At 42.4% G+C, this 18,752-nt stretch overlaps 1 protein-coding gene across 1 annotated transcript; it reads left to right on the top strand.

Annotated features, from left to right (window-relative positions):
* The first annotated feature begins 442 nt into the window (after positions 1–442).
* Positions 443–18,361, top strand: E2F7 (E2F transcription factor 7). Its single transcript, XM_017804245.1, has 13 exons — positions 443–450; positions 626–706; positions 3,870–4,145; positions 6,057–6,225; positions 8,299–8,580; positions 9,209–9,367; positions 10,412–10,549; positions 11,303–11,497; positions 12,130–12,214; positions 12,815–13,334; positions 14,227–14,488; positions 15,718–16,142; positions 17,436–18,361. The coding sequence occupies exons 2-13, from the start codon at positions 626–628 to the stop codon at positions 17,610–17,612; spliced, it is 2,769 nt and encodes a 922-aa protein (XP_017659734.1). The 5' UTR covers positions 443–450; the 3' UTR covers positions 17,613–18,361.
* The last annotated feature ends 391 nt before the right edge of the window (positions 18,362–18,752 follow it).

Raw genomic sequence — 18,752 nt, 5'->3', positions numbered from 1 at the left:
GCCCCGGCGCGGACACCCACGCGCCGCTTTCTGCGAGCCGGTGACCGGGCGACCGAGGCGGCACCCGCCTGCCGCTGGCTCAGCCCTTGGTCCCCTCTCTCAAATTTACGGACGGATCCAGAGGCACCGGGCAGGAGCCAGCCCGGCTCCCCCTGGCACAGACGCCCGCCGCCCCTTTCCCGCCCGGCGCGGGGGCCGGCGGCGGGAAGGGCGCGCGCGGGGGAGGGCGGGCAGCGCCAAGAAAAGGAGCGAAACGGCCCCGCGCGGGCGGGAGCCCCGTCCCGCGCGCCCGACGCCGCGCACCGCCCGCCCGCGCGCTGATTGGCCGGCGGCGCGGCCGGGGCTCCCCGGCGGCCGCGCCTGATTGGCCGGATTGTAAAGCGATGTCTGAGGGCGCCTGGCGGGAGCGGCACAGCTGCGCGCCCCCCGCGCGCCCCGGCGCCGGACGCGGTGAGGGCGCGGAGCCCGCGGAGACTCCCACCCCTCCCTCATTCCCCCTCCCTGCCCCGCTCCCTGCCCGACTGCCCGGGAGCGCAGCCCCGGCTCCGCGCTCCCCTCGCGTCTCGCTGGGGACGGGAGCGGCTCCTCACAAGGGCCGGGCTAAGGGCGCCTTCTCGCTTTGCAGATGGAGGTGAGCGTCCTGGCGCTGCGGGATCTGGCGAGCGTCCGGCCGGGGCGGCGGGGCCGCGCCGAAGCGGCCCAGAAGGTGAGCGGGCGGGCGCGGGCACGGGCCGGTCGGTGCCCGGCGCCGCGAGTTCCCTGCACGCGTTGCACCGGAGCCCCGCGCCGGCCCGGGCACTGTGCGGAGAGGAGGGAGGGATGGAGGGAAGGAGGGCGGCGGGACCGGCGGGCGAGTGCAGGGCCACGATCCAGGAGGCTGGGAGATGGCTCGGGCCCTGGCTCAGGCTCCTCTCCCTCCCCTGGGCAGCGTTTGGGGTTTGCGCATCGGACCTACTCTGCCCTGCTATGCTGGTCTGCACAGCAGCATCTTACCTGTGAGCACTTGGAGCACTGGGGTGTCCAACGCTACCCTAAAGATAAAGGGACAATGCAGTGAAAGAACTCCGAGTCATGCCACCCTTGTCAGTAAGTGAAGTTATTGCACTCTGGCACTAACTCCTAGGGAAACACTTTAGCTTTCACCTAAGTCAAACTCACTAAGTGATCTCAAGCATCCCAATGGCTACCATGTGGAAAGGTGGTGGGCTCTTGTAGAAACTCACCATTCTAAAGGTAAGAACCACCAGCCCTAACTTGACATGGGAATTGTATGATCCTGTTATTTAGCACCACTTTGGCTGTGCATATGCACATGTCCACTCTGCTTGCCTTCTGGTCTGTATACATAAAGCCGTGTTCTCAAGTCAAGAGGCTGAGTAGGGGCCACTCAGGAGAAACAAGCTCATTGTTCCCCTACTGCCTCACCAGCCAGGAGACAAGATATCTAGTCTCGGGCATAACCTTGCTCAGTAATGTCTCCTGAACTAGACGCAATTCATGACCTGCTGTCCATGCTCGGTTGAGTCCTCCAAAGATCACGTAGTTCTTGTCAGATTCCACTCCTGTTATCTCAGATTTGTTTGAATTCTTGCTTACATAGTAAGTTCATTAAGCCTTTCCAGTCGTCTTGTAATCGTAAGCTATCTCTGCTTGAATCAAGGTCAATCTCATACTTCCACCAACTGCCCTTGCAGTTTTGTGCGATACAGATGGATGGAGATGGTGTAGCATTGCAGCTACTGAAAAAAAAAGGGAGAGAGGGTAAAAGTGTTTCTTACCTTAGTAGGTAATCATGATAGTAGGAAATAAAGATCTGAAAAGGAGTAGACACGCTTTTCATGTAGAGCCACTACTTTTTTCACTGTGATATTTGCGCAAACATGAAAATTTGAGGTGCTGAAACAGCAGTTTCAGTTGCCCCCACTGCAGTTCCATTACCACTAGCGACAGTGAACAGGAACTTGATGGGAAGGTAGATCTTCTCCATTCCTTAAGTGCTGATTCACTGCCAAACATGAAATTGCGAGAATATATTGAGTGCCATCATGATGTGAACATACATTCTAAGTATCATGGCCTCTAAACTGACCCCTAGTTATCACAGTATAGTAAGTTACAACTGGCTGACTGTTAATTGTAAAATGAGATGTATTTATTATATCCTTTTGGGTCATTCATAGATGAACATACGCAGAAGTGCTCTTCATCAGTGCTCGGAGAACAGTGCTTTTGATGTACCAAATTTGTTTCCAGTTTGAATGCTACAAAACTGCTCCTAGTAAAAGCCAGTTTCAATTGTTACTAAAACTTTTTCTCCTTTCTAGCTAGAAAGGAGATGATGTTAGGATGATTTTTGGCATCACCTATTTAAATATCTATTTCAGCTAGTGAATAGTTAAATTATTTTAAAGAAAAGGCAAAACTTAGGAAAGTTCTTGCAGCAAACCAGTATAACTTAATATTTAATATTAATTGGCTTTTTTTGCCATTTCTGAGTTGGATTTGTTGCAACACAAAATATCCAACCTCAAAGTTGTCATGTTAGACTTTTAAAACTAATTTTGAAAAAAATGAAGCAGTAATCTTAATCTAAACAGGAAGACTTGCTCAATTTGAGACCAAAAAGCCACAGTTACACTGAAGAGTTAATAACTTCAAACCTGAATTTTAGATTAAAAGCAGTTTACTGTGATTTCAAAGGCTTCATTGCCCATTACAGCAAATTATAACCTCTTCTGGGTTTCTGCTGATAGTCTGTTCAGTTTGCTTTCTGTCTCACTTCACTCAAGGTGCATAGTAAATCTAGAAACCGCTGAACAATATTAGCTACAGTTCCAGAAAACAGTGTCCTGTTTATAGGGTATTGAGAGGAATTAAGTGATATCTGAACTATCTAAACAGAACATTGATTTCCCTGGGCAAGAAGAAACAGTGCAACTTTCTGCATGGGTATTTCTGGAAGTCCTGTTCTGTACCAGGCTTAGGATATTTAGGTCACAGTTTTTGATATCCTGCAAAGAAAGCCAACATGGCATCCTGTTTACCTAATTCCTTGAATCTTCATTAGCGATTTACACTAATAGGCTAGAGTGAAGTAGTGTTTCTTGTTGCCCAAAAAACAGATCTCAGCTTAAGGATACCACTGATGCTTCCTTCGGTCAGTCCCTTGAAATGAGTTGATCTGTAGTGATAATTCTTGAAATAAGGGAAAGGGGTAAAATTGGATCCAAGAGGAAATATGAAAAAAGTTTGATTGCAGCTAGGGACTGGAAGGAGTTGAGCTTCATTCAGGGAATGATAAAGATCAGCTGATGAATTAGACTTTTCCTTCTGGCAGCTCTTAGCTGTAGTCAAGGAACAGTTATGAAGATTTTCTTTGAGCAGCAGACAGTGCAGAGCAAAACTTTTCTCACTTGCACGTAAAGTTACATCCATTTCAGTTTGACATTTTATGACAGTTTGAGCTGCATCCCTAGCATGGCTTTTAACTAGGGACCTTTCAAACAGAATAGTGTGTTTTCTTGATAAGTGTAATATGAACAGTGCATTATTTCAGTTTTGCTGCGATTTGGTGATTTATGTTTGTGGGCAATGATGTCTTGTAATAACAGTCAGAGTTTAAAAGCCTAATAGGCCACAAATTGCATTCGTTGACCTCCGGTTCTGTATTTCAAGGCAGTATCTCATATACACTTCCTGCAGTACAGCAGCATGTAGAATATTTTACCACTTCCAACAAAGGCAGAAGAACTGTGCTAAATATATCCATGAGTATCAAGGCATGAGTCACTACAATTACCTTCATAAGAACAGTGAAACTGATTGTTGGAATGTTTCCTGTTGTGTCTAAAGAACTTTGTTTTTAATAGGAAAACATATTTGATCGATCCAGGATGGCCCCAAAGACTCCAATTAAGAATGAACCAATTGATCTATCGAAGCAAAAAGGCTGCACGCCGGAAAGAAATCCAATTACACCTGTTAAGATCGTTGACAGACCTCAGCCTGATCCCTGGACCCCTACTGCTAACCTGAAGATGCTCGTTAGTGCTGCTAGCCCTGACATGAGGGATAGAGAGAAGAAAAAAGAGCTCTTCAGACCCATAGAAAACAGTGAGCAGAGTGACACGCCGGATTCATTACAGGTGAGACTCAGAACACAATTACCTTATGTTCAGTTAGGAATCAGACCTTCCTTAAATTGTTCCTCAGTTTTCTTCCAAGCAATCCTTTGCTCCCTATGGAAAACTGCAGAATTATAAGACACTCCCAAGTACAGTTGCCTACACAGCACTGGCTGAGCAGTAGGACATCCAAAGACTAAAAGCAACTGTCTTACTAGTAACTGACTTGAGACCCCTCAAGAGCCTGAATATTACTTAAAAGGACAGTGAAGGAAGTAGAGTTTAAATGTTCCATTTTCCCTAGTACTTCTGAACCACATTAGAAAGTAAATTGCCGGATCAGTTTTAAACAGGCATCATTTTCAAAAATAAATTCAACAATGGAAGAGCATGCTTTTCAAATCTTATACCTTGTCCGCAACAACCCTGCAAAGTGGTCAGCTGAAACCTTTCTCCCTCTTTCCACCCCAGTCCCCAGACTAGTGGTCAAGTGTTAGGAAGATTTTTACTTGCCGAGACTTGGGCAATGCAGGTGTTGATCCTTGTCCTCACTTTGGGAAGTCTGTCCCTGGAGAAAATGACATCAGGTTGTAGTAATCATCATTACAGTTTTCTTCCTTCGTACTCTTTTTTTGTTGCAACCACTACTTTCCCTCTCCTGGATTATTTCCTGTATAATACCCTTCCCTGGTGATTTCAGTGACAGGAAAATAGTTCGAGGGTCCTCCTGCTGAGAAGATCATTTGATAGGCCACAGATCACACTGGAAGTGTAGTTTTACAGCAAGTACAGTGATTACAGTAGTCTAGAGAATTCTGCATGGTCATAACGAAAGATCATTCCTAACATAGCATCCAGTAAGTAAAAATCATTGATTTTAAAGATTACTTCATTACCACTTCGAGCTGCTAAGATCACACAGCATTTTTGGAGTGACTACTATAAAGAGTTCAAATATTTTCTAGTTAATCAAACTTACACTTAATAATCTTCTTCGCTTAGAAAGGTAACTTATAAAAGAAGTAGAAGTGTTACTGTAAGAATACTACTATTTTGATACCATATAAAACTCAAAGAATTCTATCAGAGCAACAGCCTGCCACAAGGTCACTTAGTCACTAGCAAAGGACAGTTTGAGATCCCATACACAAGGAAATGTGGCCACCATCCTCAGCTTTTCTTTGCCAGAGGGCAAAACTTATTTTCCCGTTTTTGACACAGAAGAAAACCCCAAGGTTACCAGAAAAACCCTCCATCATTCTCATTTTGTGATAAATAAACATACCTCTTCATATATTCTTGGCATCACAGTTTTGTTGTTGGGGTTTTTTTTGTCACTTCAGGGACAGAAAGACCATATTCAGACCATCTTAGAGAATTCCTTAATGTAACAGTTTGACTGAGTTTAAGGTTCAAAGACCAGGTAGTGCCTTTTATAGTCTCTTAGCATTGTACCCCCAACCCTTCCCCAAGCACTGGTTTCTTAAAGTGATACAAAGTCACTGTGAAGGGCAGCAAAATCTTTTGAAAGAGGTTTTGCAGGAACTCTTTGATGTCTTCTGCATCTTCTGCCTTATTAGATCCAGAATTTTTTGAGGGAATATTCCGTCTCTTCTCAAAAAGAAGTACTCTTTTCAAGTAGGATCTTACCATCTGCGAGTCTTGGGTTTTTGGTATTACTGGTTTTTTTCCTTATGCATGACTGTTATTTCATGATAGTGCAGATAAGAGTTTTTCTGTAGATATCTTGTGTGATGAATTAAAAAGAGCTTGAGTGTCACCCAAGTGCTCTGTGCTTGCAAGAAGTCCATGGTTTTTTTCCTTAATAGAAAATCTGAGCTTAAATATTGCTAACATCTGAAATATGCCTCTCTTGACTATGTCTTGCTTTTAAAGCTCTGCACTAAAGGGTTAACATTTATTTTTTAACAGTATGATATAGTAGACGACACCACGGTTGATGAATTTGAAAAGCAGAGGCCCAGCAGAAAACAGAAAAGCTTAGGACTTTTGTGCCAAAAGTTTCTAGCTCGCTATCCAAATTATCCATTGTCAACAGAGAAAACTACCATTTCTTTGGATGAAGTGGCTTCAGTTCTTGGTATGTATACCTGCAAAAATGGGGTAACTGATCACCTGGGGTAACCCAACAGGTGGGCCTTCCAAAGATCATCTTCTAACAGACTACATTCAAAATCTGCCTTTCCCATGGTCTGGATGCTCTTTTAATCATACTAATCAAGAGCTGGAAATGCCTAAAATTCCTGAGTGTCTTTGCTGCTTGTTAATGCTACCATTTTGAAATCTGCTTTCTGACAGTACTTTTCACTGGACAAATCCTGCCTCCAGCTGTTTACCAACTCTGTTACTTTCTTAAATATTCAATTTATTGAACACTGAAGGACTCAAGAGTTGAAAAACCTCTGAAAGAGGACTTATAAACAACAAATTTTGTCAAAATGAAACATTAGAGGAAACGATTGCAAACTACTAGATGTAGGAGATTATTTGGGTTTACTGCCTGACTTCTGCAATATGTCTGACATTATGCCTTCCAAGATCTCATGGTTCTCAAGGTTATCTTAGGTTTAAATGATGTCCTCTATGACTCTGTTAAGAAAGGCCTTGAAATACTCATGTATTTGCCTTGGTAATGGGAAGTGGAAATAGGATAGAATTCAGATTAGGTAAATAGTTAAATTACTTTTAAAATTAATTATTCTTTGGGATTTTGCAGTTACTCCTTTATGTGTTTGCATGCGATGCTTGTGCTCCAGCCTTGTACAGCTGAACATGAATAGTTCTTTATTTTGTGTTGGAAGTGACATTACCTTGCTTTCCTAAATGGTAGAAACTTTCTTTTAAAACTTATTGTTGGGAATTTTGCCTCCCAGGAGGGGGCGTGTTTGTCCTTCTCTCTTTGTTTTCCCTTCCTTGCTTGCTTGTATCCACTTGCCTCAGTGACAACAAAATTACTCACATGTTGCTGCTCTCTGTGTAAAAAATGATGGCTGTGATACAGTTTTTGCTATGAATGTATATTGCTTTGTTCACTGAAGAACTATGGAAAGGCCAAAAAGGGGGCTATAAAAATGCTGATGCCTGAAAAACACCAGGATATGTGTAGCACTCTTGTTTTTCCGGAGTATGTTTCAATCCAAGATTTCCACACTCTAAGAAATACTCATAAATTGTTTCACCTAATTTTCATATGAGGCTGGTAAGTATTATCCATATTCTCCAGAAGGGTAAACAGATGCATCAAGACCTTGCATTCCACAGGGAAGTCTTTCAAAACCTTTCTCCCTAACTAGCGCTTGTTCTGCTCTGCTGATGTTAACTGTTAGGGCATTTCAGGTTCAGATGATGCCACCAGCTTATAGTGCCCTGTTTTATGTATAACAGCCATGCTTCAAACAGCATGGGACATGAGTACTTGGAACAGTGAGCAGAGCCACCAACCTGTTCTTAAGCAGTCCCCAGCCTTGCTCACATCAGTCAGGCTGAACTCAAGTTGGGCATATTTCATAGATTTCCCATAGGTATAGAACCAGCCAGCACCAAGGACTCATTTCTGCTGCATTTGGGAACAGTGGGTCACATCCTACACTGCTTTGCACCCTGTGAAACTTTTAATGCTCCTTTGCTTGGTACTTGCTTAGCAAGTAAAAGTAATTGTGCCCTTGGAAACGCAAGTGGAGGACCACACTCGCACTAGTTCCTATATGAGGGGCTTTTATCTCTACACCATGTCAGTGCCAGGCTCAGACCCTTTACTGCCCTCTGTTACACACAGGCTTGTGCACAGTTATGTGTCTGAGCTCTGAAGCTCTCTGTCAGGAAGGGCCAAAATGCTCTGAAAACCTCAAGGCAGTCTGGGTAGGTCTTAGTGAGCAAGGCTGGGCAGACTGCAATCAGTTCTAAACGCAGTGCTTTAAACTGAAGCCGTGGCTGGATGGGAAGTTAAGAAAATAGACAAAGAGCAGCATACAATGAGGCTGGCCACACATAAATCAGGTCTTAATTGTGCAAATATGGATGTGTCCAGATGAATAGTGAAAAATGTGTTGTGGACACTCAGTACTAGAGAACAGCCAGTTCTCTATTCCCTTCTGCTGAACAGCACATTAAATCTGATGAGCGTCTATGTCTTTCCTCCCCAACCTTAAAACAGGAGTTGAACGGAGACGAATTTATGATATAGTGAATGTCCTGGAGTCGTTGCACTTGGTTAGCCGTGTGGCCAAGAACCAGTACTGTTGGCATGGCCGGCACAACCTCAGCCAAACTCTGAAAATGCTTCAGGAAGCAGGAGAGCTGCAGTATGGAGAGGTAATGACCTTCCAGCACAAGGAGCAGGACTTAGAGTACAAATTTGGAGAACGGAAAAAGGAAACTATTCCTCATTCCCAAGACAGACCATTACTGGACTTTTCAGAACCAGATTGCAGCTCTGGTAAGATAACTGTTGAGTGTGATAATACAGAGACACAAATCTCTTTCTCAGTTTACCATGTGACTTTTTCCCTTGCTTTGCATTTAAATTAAATAATAAAAAATTATCCTTCCCAAAAAGGTGCTGAATTCACCATGGAGGGTGCAGAATTCTTCCTTCTATTTTGTTCCTAACATAGGTCTCAAGACAGATTTTTCCCTCTGTGCTACAAACTAGCAGAACTTCTACTAGATACTCTAGTTCTTTACTCACCTGTACCTGACAGTAAACACTTTATCCTGCCAGAAGGTGCCATCTCTTCATTTGTCCACTGTTTCATGCTGCCCATGTGACACATAATGGTTTAAGTTACAAAGTCCATTGGAGTCACGAAATTATAGTGGCACAAAACTGTGTAACATAGCATAACATCAGTCTTGGAATCTGACTTTCTAGAAGCTATTTCTGCAATTTTTATTGCCTTTTGAAGAGACACTTCTGTCTGCATTACTCAGCTGCCTTTCAAAAGATTTCTGCTTCCTGACAAGTAAATACTTTGCTCCTTTTGCGCGTGAGAAACCTACTTACTAATTTTCTGGCTGTGATGGATGACATATGCTAAGAGGCTTGGGTATTATTTGTAACACAGCATCTGCAAACAGCAGAAAGGACAAGTCATTGCGGATTATGAGCCAAAAGTTTGTCATGCTGTTCCTTGTCTCCAAGACCAAGATAGTCACTCTGGACATCGCAGCAAAGATACTGATAGAAGAAACCCAGGATACAGTGGACCACAGCAAATTTAAAAGTAAGCTGCCTAATGAGAGGCAAATGAATCAATCAGTGAGTAAAGAAAACAGGGGCATGTTTGGATTGACACCAGTAAGTAACAGCAAGAGCGAGTCATGAATCTTTTGCTGAAGTATGGTTTGGGGTTTTTTAATTGCAAGTGTCAGTTTGTGAAAATAGAGCTTGATATGGGGAAGAGTCACTTTGACAATTATCTCCCAAGTTTTAGCTTCAGAATGAAGGAAATTATTTTTTTTTGGTTGATTTTTTCTTTCATACTTAAACCCTGTTTCCTGTATTGCTCTGAATGATGTTTCAGAACTTATTGAACTATGATGTTTAATTTGATGGAAATAATTCTCTTCTCTGCAGAAATGTGCTACTTCTCCTTTTTACCCCAGAAGTCTTTCACAGCTGGATGGTATTTTGCTTTTCAGTTAGTGGGGATTAGTACCTCAATCCCTTGGACAGCATGGAAAAACTCAGCATTAGTAAATAATTTTTCTAAGATAAAGACTTTTAAGTCTTTAAAGTACTTTTAAAATAAAGTACTTGCACTTCAGTCTTAAAATTCTACCGCAAATATCAGGAGAAATGTGAGGAGTATAACTGAGCAACATGTAGGTATCATAGTCAACTCAAAGATGTTGTTTACTAGAGTCACAGAGATTTTTCTGAATGTGTTACAATTTTTAAAAATTATGGACATGTGTCCTCTTTGGATCAGCTGTGCACTCTTGTACCTCTTGTCCCCAGCTTGTCTTTACCCCACGTGGAGGCAGCTGCCTTTTCTGGGAAAATTGTTGGTGTAATCATTCCCTAACCTATTTCCATCGAAATGAGGTAGATGAGCTTAAACCTGAGCAGCAAACATATGAAGCAGCAGTGACAATGAGGTGAGAGCTGGCATGGCAGGCTTCATAGGAGGTGGCCTAAGTGCATCCCAATTTGATTTTACCCACCTCATTTGTGAAAGCTGTGTTGATGTTCTGGAATGAAATTACTTATATACTGTATCCATTGAAACCTGACTGTCTTAACTATTTCTGTGTTTTGTTGTTAGCAAAGGTACGAAGACTATATGATATTGCCAACGTTCTCACCAGCCTAGGCTTGATCAAGAAAGTTCACGTCACCGAGGAACGAGGACGCAAACCAGCCTTCAAGTGGATTGGGCCTGTGGAATTCTCTGGAAAGACTGGTAACTTGTGTAGCTTGCACTTATTTTCTTTTTGCTTTGACAGGCCCTTCCCAAGTGGTAAAGGTTGCTTTCCATGTGGAAAGAATGGCTCAGCTTTCATTGTGTACCCTGTGATTATTAACTGCTGCCAGCTCAACATTGGCCCTTATTAGACTTTGTGCTCAAGAGCTGGGGCTGGGGAGGGATGTTGAAGGATACTGTGTCTACTGACTTAGATAACTATATGCATAACTGTAGGAATTGTAGAGCAATGGCAGATAATGCCAACGTCTTCAAATCTGGGTCCACAGCTTTTTTGATTTGCAAAATCTCAGTAATTCCATAACAATTATACAGTGAATTATTGTCTTTGTAAGGGGACTTACCAAGGTAGAGCAGGTTTCTTGGAGATGTCCCCTTGTACAAAAGGTTTGAGTGCAAAGAATGAGGCGGTGGGACAGAGCATCTCTGTAAGCTGATGATTCTTGTCTGGAAGCCAGAGCAGAGGGAAGCCCTTTGGCTTTGATATTTGGGTCAGGCCAGTGCCAGCACCAAGTAAAAGTGAAGGATAATGTTAATGCCATCTTAGTACCCTTTCTCCTCTAGGCTACTATGGAATGGATAGGAGGGAAGCTCTAAATCTGTTTCAGTGTTGTGGGGTTTGAGATAGTATGGAGGTTACGTCTTTCCTTAAGCCCAAGTTTGGTAACATGGAAGAAGCCTAAATGAGTTGTGTTGCCTGAAGGACTGTTGTACAAAATTATGTCCCTACAGATGAGCTGAGAGGGCATAGCCCAACATCTGATTCTCTGCCAGGGACAGAGAGAGGAGCCTGTGCCCAGTATCAGATCTGTGCTACTGGAAAGCAAAGGTTTACGCGTCACGCTTCATTTAATGGTGCACAGCCTTTTGAAGAGACCAGAAGGAAGGTCAGCTCTGAGCCCAATAGCCCACATCAAGAGAGGCAAGGTAACTACTAATGAAACATGTTCTTTTGTGTCCCACTGTATCTGCTCAAATGACAACCCACCAATTTAAGACGCTTGATTGGCTGAATCAGTGTAATTAAATATGTGAATTACTCCTGGGAGGTACTTATATTTCTACTGTCCATGTGATGATGAGATTTGTCTTTTAGACCTTCCAGTCAGGTGCCTGAAGTTAGATGAGGTCAATCTGGGCCATATTGTTTTAAATCTGCAGTTGGTTTTCTGGTAAATATTTCTGTTCTCTACTAACTGCAACTATACTACAGTTTCTTATGTTAAAATATGGCATAGATAAAGAAAGATTCTTTAGCCACAAAATGCTTGTTTATTTTATGGTTCCTAATGTAATGAATTTTTACAGTAACAATCTAATGAATAGTTGTTGAAAAACATAAGCAATTACAGGGCTTTTCACAGTCCCCTCATATAGGAAATGATGATGATGAACACCTCTCCAGCGGGACTGAGAGTTCTGAGTGTTTTGCAGGTTCTGGCTCTAGGTGATTAGTGGATGTTATAAAAATGTCTCAGGACTGAAAGATTATAGCAATTATTTTATATGGCCAGTATCAAAATACGCTCGATAAACTGAATACCTCTTTGTTCTTTCAGATGGTATTGTGAATTCAGATGAATATTGTTCCAAAATGATAAATCTAGCAGCTGTCTGCAGGCAGAAAATAGAGGAAGATACTAGGTAGGTTGGTCTTAACTCTTGTCCAGTTTCACCTTTGTGCTTGTCATGTTTAGTTTAAGGATAGATTCCAGAGACTGAGATAAAAAAATTGCCAGACAGTCTCGTTATTACTGTTTTAATGCTGACAGGTGTCAGCATGGCAGGTTTTTTTGTGGTCATTTTATACCCACTTGTACTTGTACCACCACTGTTGTTTCGCTTCTGTAGTTCTTTGTATCATGTAAGTTTATATAGGTCATCCCTGTGTCCTTTGACCTGTTGTCTATATAAGCTGAGCAAATCATGATTCTGTGGAAGAGCGTCTCTGTTTCTCATCTGTCTTCTGTACACCTATCCCTATCTGAATTCATTTGTGAATGATTGACTCTAGTCAAGTGCAGCCAAAAGCATTATTGTTCCACCAAAAGCCGGAGAAGTCTGCTTCTGTGTTATTAGGAATACTAAAAAGTGACCCTCCTTGTAAACTGTGTAAAAATAGTGATTGGGGGGGGAATTTTTCCACATTTATGTCCAAAATTGTACCTGTTTGCTTCTAAGGATAAAATAGGGGTTTAATGTTGGGCTAAATGTTTTTCTTCTTTTCGTTACTGTTTTTTTTAGGAATAAAGCTTGTGGCACAGAAACTATACTAAATTCAGCAAGGGACTCAAGCATAACCTCACCTTTCTCCCTTATTCCGGTTCCTGGGGACTCTGATTTTTGTGTTAACCCTTTGCCTCAGGCTGTTTTCCCTGTGGTTCAGACAGAGGTGCCAAGCCTCTCACTACCAATTGGCATCAGCAGCCAAGCTCCACATCCTTCCATGCCTGCAGCTTCCAAAACAGAAAATGGAAAAGCTACCCTGATTCCCAACCAACCCTTCTTGTGCTTCCCATCTTCATCCCTTTTTATGTTGTGTGGTGGTCTTCTGGAAAATAACTTGAGCGAGACCCTCCCCACTGCAGGAGACAAGGGAGACAGGAGTGCTGAACCTCAGGCTGCTGTACCTTCAGCTGTCTGCAAAAAACACAGCTCCCACAAGTGCACATCACCCTCGTCACCTGCAGATGATGAAGAGCCGCCTGCTAAGAAGCAGACTATGGAGCAGAGTGATCTGCCCCTCTCACTTGTAGTACCCAAGGTAAAGTGAATTTCGTTATCACTTAGGTTTTCTCATAGTGAGGAAAGACTTTTGCCTAAGACAATGTTTTCAGAAGTGAAAACTCACTACACCACTCTTGTTAGAGATACAAATGCTGCCTCCCACATGTTAAGAAAATTGTAAGGGAGCTGTGTCAGGGAGTACAGGTGTTAACTGGGAGACATTTTCACATTACCGGGGGAAAATGGACTGTGATTGCTTTGCCTAGTGATGTGATGCTCAGCTGCTCTTTGGAAGCAGTGTCCTGATCGTTGTCTTGAACAAAACAGTGTGTCAGAGGGGAAGAAATCAATGTAACTATTCTTCCTCATCTTCCTCTGTTAGCTTGGGCTTTCCCAGACAGCAGCAGCATTGCTTATTCTCTTGAGCTATAGCAGATATTATTTGTACTTTCCCACTACTCTACAGCCTGAGTCCCTCTCTCTCAAGTTTGGTGTTGCCCACAGCAGACTGATGAGAGAAAGATGATGGTGAAGGTGATGTGTAGCTGTCTCAGGGTTCTCTTAACTACTGAAAGTAGGGGTCAGACTCAAGGCCGTATCATATAAGCCATCTGAATGTTCAATATAAACCATTTGAAACAAATGTTTTTCCTTATCAATAAAAAAATAATCCCAGAGATCAGGTATTTCTTACCTAGTGTTTCCAAGTACTGAAAGTGAACTATAGCAAAGGGCACAGGGCTCAGGCATCACTAATATGGCTCTTCAAACCCTCAATCAAAATTTCTAACTTGGTGATTTGCTAATCAAGTTTGTGCTGCTCCTTTGCAGATACTCATTTTATTCCATAGGCGAGGAAGATGCATGAGAGGCATTGCACTGTCTTTTTTCAGTTTGGATTCTTTGTTTCCACTTTTGTTTTTGCTTAGAAGCCTTTTGAGTCACCCAAGGGTGAATCTACCCCAGGAAATGGCTGTCCCTCTGCTGTACATCTAGAAACTTATCGTCTTGACCTCGCAAGTCCTGCTGCTCAAGAGGCTGCAAGCAAGGAGTCTTTAGATTGTCAGGAGCAACAAAAACGATCTCAGAACACAGACCCTGATGAACCCCCTCCAGGAAATGAGCATATCTCTAGAGAAAATGCCAATCAACCTTTCCAACCACAATATCTTTATTTTCAGCCTACCACTGGTAAGGACAGCCAAACCTCTGTATCTGTTCACTGAGCAAATATGGTGTCCTACAAAGTCCTACAAATATGGTGAATAAGGCTATATTGGGCAAAGAAAACCTGACAGCAGTTCTCTGTAGTAGTTTAATAGCTCTAAACTATCTTGACTTCATGTGAACTGCTGCTTTTCTGAAAAGACAGGCATTTTTCTCAAACATTAATAGAGATAATTAATGTGAGTTTTGCATGCTTGAATTGTGGGCAGCAAAATGGACACTTATCCAGCATTCAAAACTCGGAGGAGCTGGAAGTCTAGGTTTGGCAGTAAGGTGGCCAAAACAGCAACAGCATTCCCCTGAGTGGATGAATTTAGTCACCTACAAACTTTGTACTGTCTTGTAATATGCATCGTCAGGATAACCTCCCAAAAACCAAGGCACTGCAAGTGTAGCCAATCCTGCTTGTAGGACACTGTAGGGATAGAGGGGAAGCAGCTGAAAATATTGCAAGAGAATTTTGTGTCCACCATGGTTTGTGTCTGTGTTTGTGTACAGTGAAAGACTGTTTTGTTGGAATAGGACATGTGTGCCAGATTGCCATGACTACTGCATTAGTATTTGATTCCCTTGTGGCACCAAGTGGGGTCTATGGATATGACTTAGATGGAGATGGTCAGTTTGAAAATGCTGATCCTGGTGTTTTGGAAGGTCAGACAAACTGGAAGCCAGAGCAGCTTCTGTTTCAAGACAGTATTTCAGCTGTTTTCAGAAAAATTAATGTCTTTCTGGTCTGTCTTTGTGGGTGACTCCCATCTGTTAAGTTTGGTTTAGTTTGGGGTTTTTTTCTTGTTAAAAGCAACGTATATGTTTTCATATATCAGAGCATATGATTCCTGTTAGTGAAAAAAAGAGTTTGTTTAGCCAGGATGTTGCTTTTAATTGAAGTTAGAAGCAGAAAACAGCAAGATGTGTGTGGTTGGTACTTAATATGACCAAAGTAAGTGGATGCAGGTACAAGGAACAAACAGTAGGGGGGGAGATGGAGGAAGGTGAGGAAAAGCAACTGGACAGAAGAGTCAGGCATTTGTGACAGTTTTCTTCCTTATTTTTTATTATTTTTGCCATAGTTTACTTCCTAGTCAGACTTTTCTTTATTTTCACACCTTTTTCCTATTCTGGATGAAGTTACAATAATTTACTTCCAATTTGTCAACTGTATTAACGCTTTGTTTTCTCTCTCTTTGGTTTAGGATTAAGCAGTTTCAATTTCCTGTTCTCTGCAAACCAAGCCCCTGGTGCCATAAGCCTGGCTTCAAACCAGTTACCTTCTCTAAGTGTACCCTGTGTCATGGTGCCATCGGCAGCCTTGGGTTCCTTCCCTCTCGTCTGTTCTCCCTCATTCACCAGTCCTCTTTCCCCAGTTCCTGATGGTTCATTCTCAGCTGGTGCCTCCATGAATTGCAGTATGTCCAGCCTGGCATCAACAACCCCTGTTTTCATAAGCACCACAGCAGTGGTCACCCCCAAGGTCTCGCCTGCCCCTTCTGTGGATCTACAGCAACCAGCTCACCCTGCTTTGCACCTGAGTCCTGTGCTTACAAGATCTTGCAGTGCTGTTAAACTGGACTCCCCCATGTGTGTGGGGCACCCAGTGACCCTTCTGAAGCTGCAGCAGGTAAGAGTGAAAGGTGTGAGGGAGTGATGATGAAAGACACATGCCAGGTCACAGGGCCTGAAATCACTTTGTGCCACAGTCTGGTGCTGCTGTGTCAGAGTGGTGAGCTGGCACACTGAGAGCTGGTGTCTTCCACTTAGTCTGTGTGTGTCCATCTGTAGCAGTGGCACAGGGCTTGGGACAGTGTTGAAGACATAGCTCAGCATAGCACATCTATGGTTAGTTTCAAAACTCTTACAGGAATTTTAAAATCCCCCAGAAATCTAAGTCAGTATTTTTTCCCCATTTGACATTATCATTGTGTGTTATGCAATGGCTACAGAAACACATTAGGTGGATAGGAGGATTGTTTGTCAGAATTCAGGAGTCAGTTGGCTGCAACACTTCTTCAGGTAGTAGTGTCCTGGGTTACCCCCTCAGCCCCATTCTGATCTCTCTTCACTACATAATGGAAATGTAACAGCAGCATCAGAACTGAGAGAAACCAACTATTCTTGTGGTGTTTGTTGATATTTTTTATACAGATATTTTTAAAAATTTACCATAGAAACAGGCTCTTGGGTAAAAAAATGAGAAATCCAAAAGTGAAGGAGGACTCATTTATCTGAAATACAATGAGTGACAGAAAACACTCGAGTCACACTGTGTTACCTGGGTCTTTACAACCATTAGCAGTGACATTTTGACACTAATTCAGCTTACATTCTTAAATCTGTGGTTTGTTTTCCTATTGTCTAATGCAGTGACAAGCAGGTTGAACATTTGGAAGCTTTATGAACATTACTTTATTGTTATCTTGTTTGAGCTTTAGAAAAAGGCTGTAATAAGAGACTGGTTGGCAGCCAATCTTATTACAGATACTAACATTAGAGGTTACAGTAGAGTGGCACCTAAAACAGAAGTGATCAGGGTTTAGAAGACTAATTTTGGATTTCTCTTGATGCTAACAAATAACAAAAGTGAGTAAAACATCAGGGAAGGGAAAGAGCCATTTAAGCTAAAAGACAAGATTGGCATAAGAATGAATGAATATGAACTAATGATGAAAACATTTAAGTCGGAAATAAGATAGAGGCTTTCATCTTCTAGCAGTGATGTACTGGCATACAGTTCCAGAACAAAAAGCAGGGGCAAAGCCCATAGCTTTTCATGTGGAGCTTCTGAAAGGATGTGTGAGTGGTTCTCTCTAGTAGCAGGGTACAGGGATTAATGTCTCCCAGCTGTCCTCTGTATGCTTGCATGTAGGCTTTGAGAAAACCCTACTGAATCACTTTGGTTTTGTTTCACAAATAGCCTTCATCAACTCCCCTCACTCCCAAGAGCATTCGTCCTGCACATAATGAGGCATTTTTCAAAACTCCTGGAAGTCTTGGAGACCCTGTGGCATGGAAGAAAAATGAAGGCAACCAGATCAGAAATGCCAGCTCTGTGCAGAGGAGACTGGAAATCTCTGGTACCAGCCCTGACTAATGCCAGTCTGTGCGAAGAGTGGACAGATTGGCTTAGGACCCTTTATTGATTATAAGAGAACAAGCTCTTACCTGGCAGGAGGAACACGTTAAAATGTCACCCCTTTCAGCATGCTTCCCCATGTACCCACTGGTTCTGTTAACCATCTTCTTCACAAATCATCCTTGGTACTGAAATCCTTTTACTGAATTGTTCCTTCAGTACTGATTTGAATTCAGATTCTGTGCTTCACACAGCCTTGTGGGCATCAAATTTTATTTGGGATTTTAATTCTATTGCTGTGAGGAGATGCAAAGAGATTTTGGGGTCCCCAGGGGTTCTTTATTTGTGGTTTTAAGTGAGATGTCTAGCACTTATCTGGGGTAAGCATTTTATTTGCATGTACTCTACTTACCCTGAGTAAATCTGTGGTGAAAATGATAAACTTCTGCAGTTGTGAGAGCAACTGCTTCCTTGGTTCCAATCTGTCAAATCCTGCCTCCGCAGTGCAGCCTTTTGCTATTTATTTTGTATGTTGGAGTGGGATTAGTGCAAAAAAGGATTTTTGCAGCTTCAGAATAACAGATTTTCTCAGGGTAGGATTACTTGAATGTCAGTTGGTTGTTGTACAATTTGCCCAGCACTTGTGGTTAGAAAAACCTAATAATAACACAGTATGATTGAATGTATACATATGAAAAATATTAAGACCAAAATAACTGTGAATGTTAACATTTTTATAGTTGTGTTAATGAACTGTTATTAGTCCTTGGGTTGTATTTTTCTTTTACTTCTACTCTAAGCAAAATATGCAAGTTAGATGTAAAGAATACAAAACCTGATTTCTTAAATAGGTTTGACAGAATAATTTGAGTGACAAGCCACTGAGAGGACTGTGCTAAGATTTCATCTCCTGTTTAAATATCTAATGTAGACTTTATGACCAAGGACCACTGGTAAGTCATTAACCACATGATTAGATTCAGTCTAACCTGAGTCTACTAAGTGCCTACTTAGCTGTCTACTTAAGGGGTATGTGCTTAAGTGCCTAACTCTTCACTTACAGGAATCTCTTAGCATTTGAGCTAGTTAATAGAGCATTTGAGCATATTGGGAAGACAAGGGAGATCTTGTCTATCTAAACTATAAAAAGAAGCTGAA

This window comes from Lepidothrix coronata, unplaced genomic scaffold, assembly GCF_001604755.1.
Source record: "Lepidothrix coronata isolate B3197 unplaced genomic scaffold, Lepidothrix_coronata-1.0 Scaffold9, whole genome shotgun sequence".
Lineage (NCBI taxonomy): Eukaryota > Metazoa > Chordata > Aves > Passeriformes > Pipridae > Lepidothrix > Lepidothrix coronata.
This window is presented reverse-complemented; position numbering and strand designations above follow the sequence as displayed.

Bases quoted from the DNA above. Each gene is read 5' to 3' on its own strand.
- E2F7 (XM_017804245.1), top strand. From the start codon at position 626: ATGGAGGTGAGCGTCCTGGCGCTGCGGGATCTGGCGAGCGTCCGGCCG. The intron at 12,215-12,814 runs GTAGGTTGGTCT...TGTTTTTTTTAG, and splicing joins AAAATAGAGGAAGATACTAG to GAATAAAGCTTGTGGCACAG. The intron at 13,335-14,226 runs GTAAAGTGAATT...GTTTTTGCTTAG, and splicing joins TCTCACTTGTAGTACCCAAG to AAGCCTTTTGAGTCACCCAA.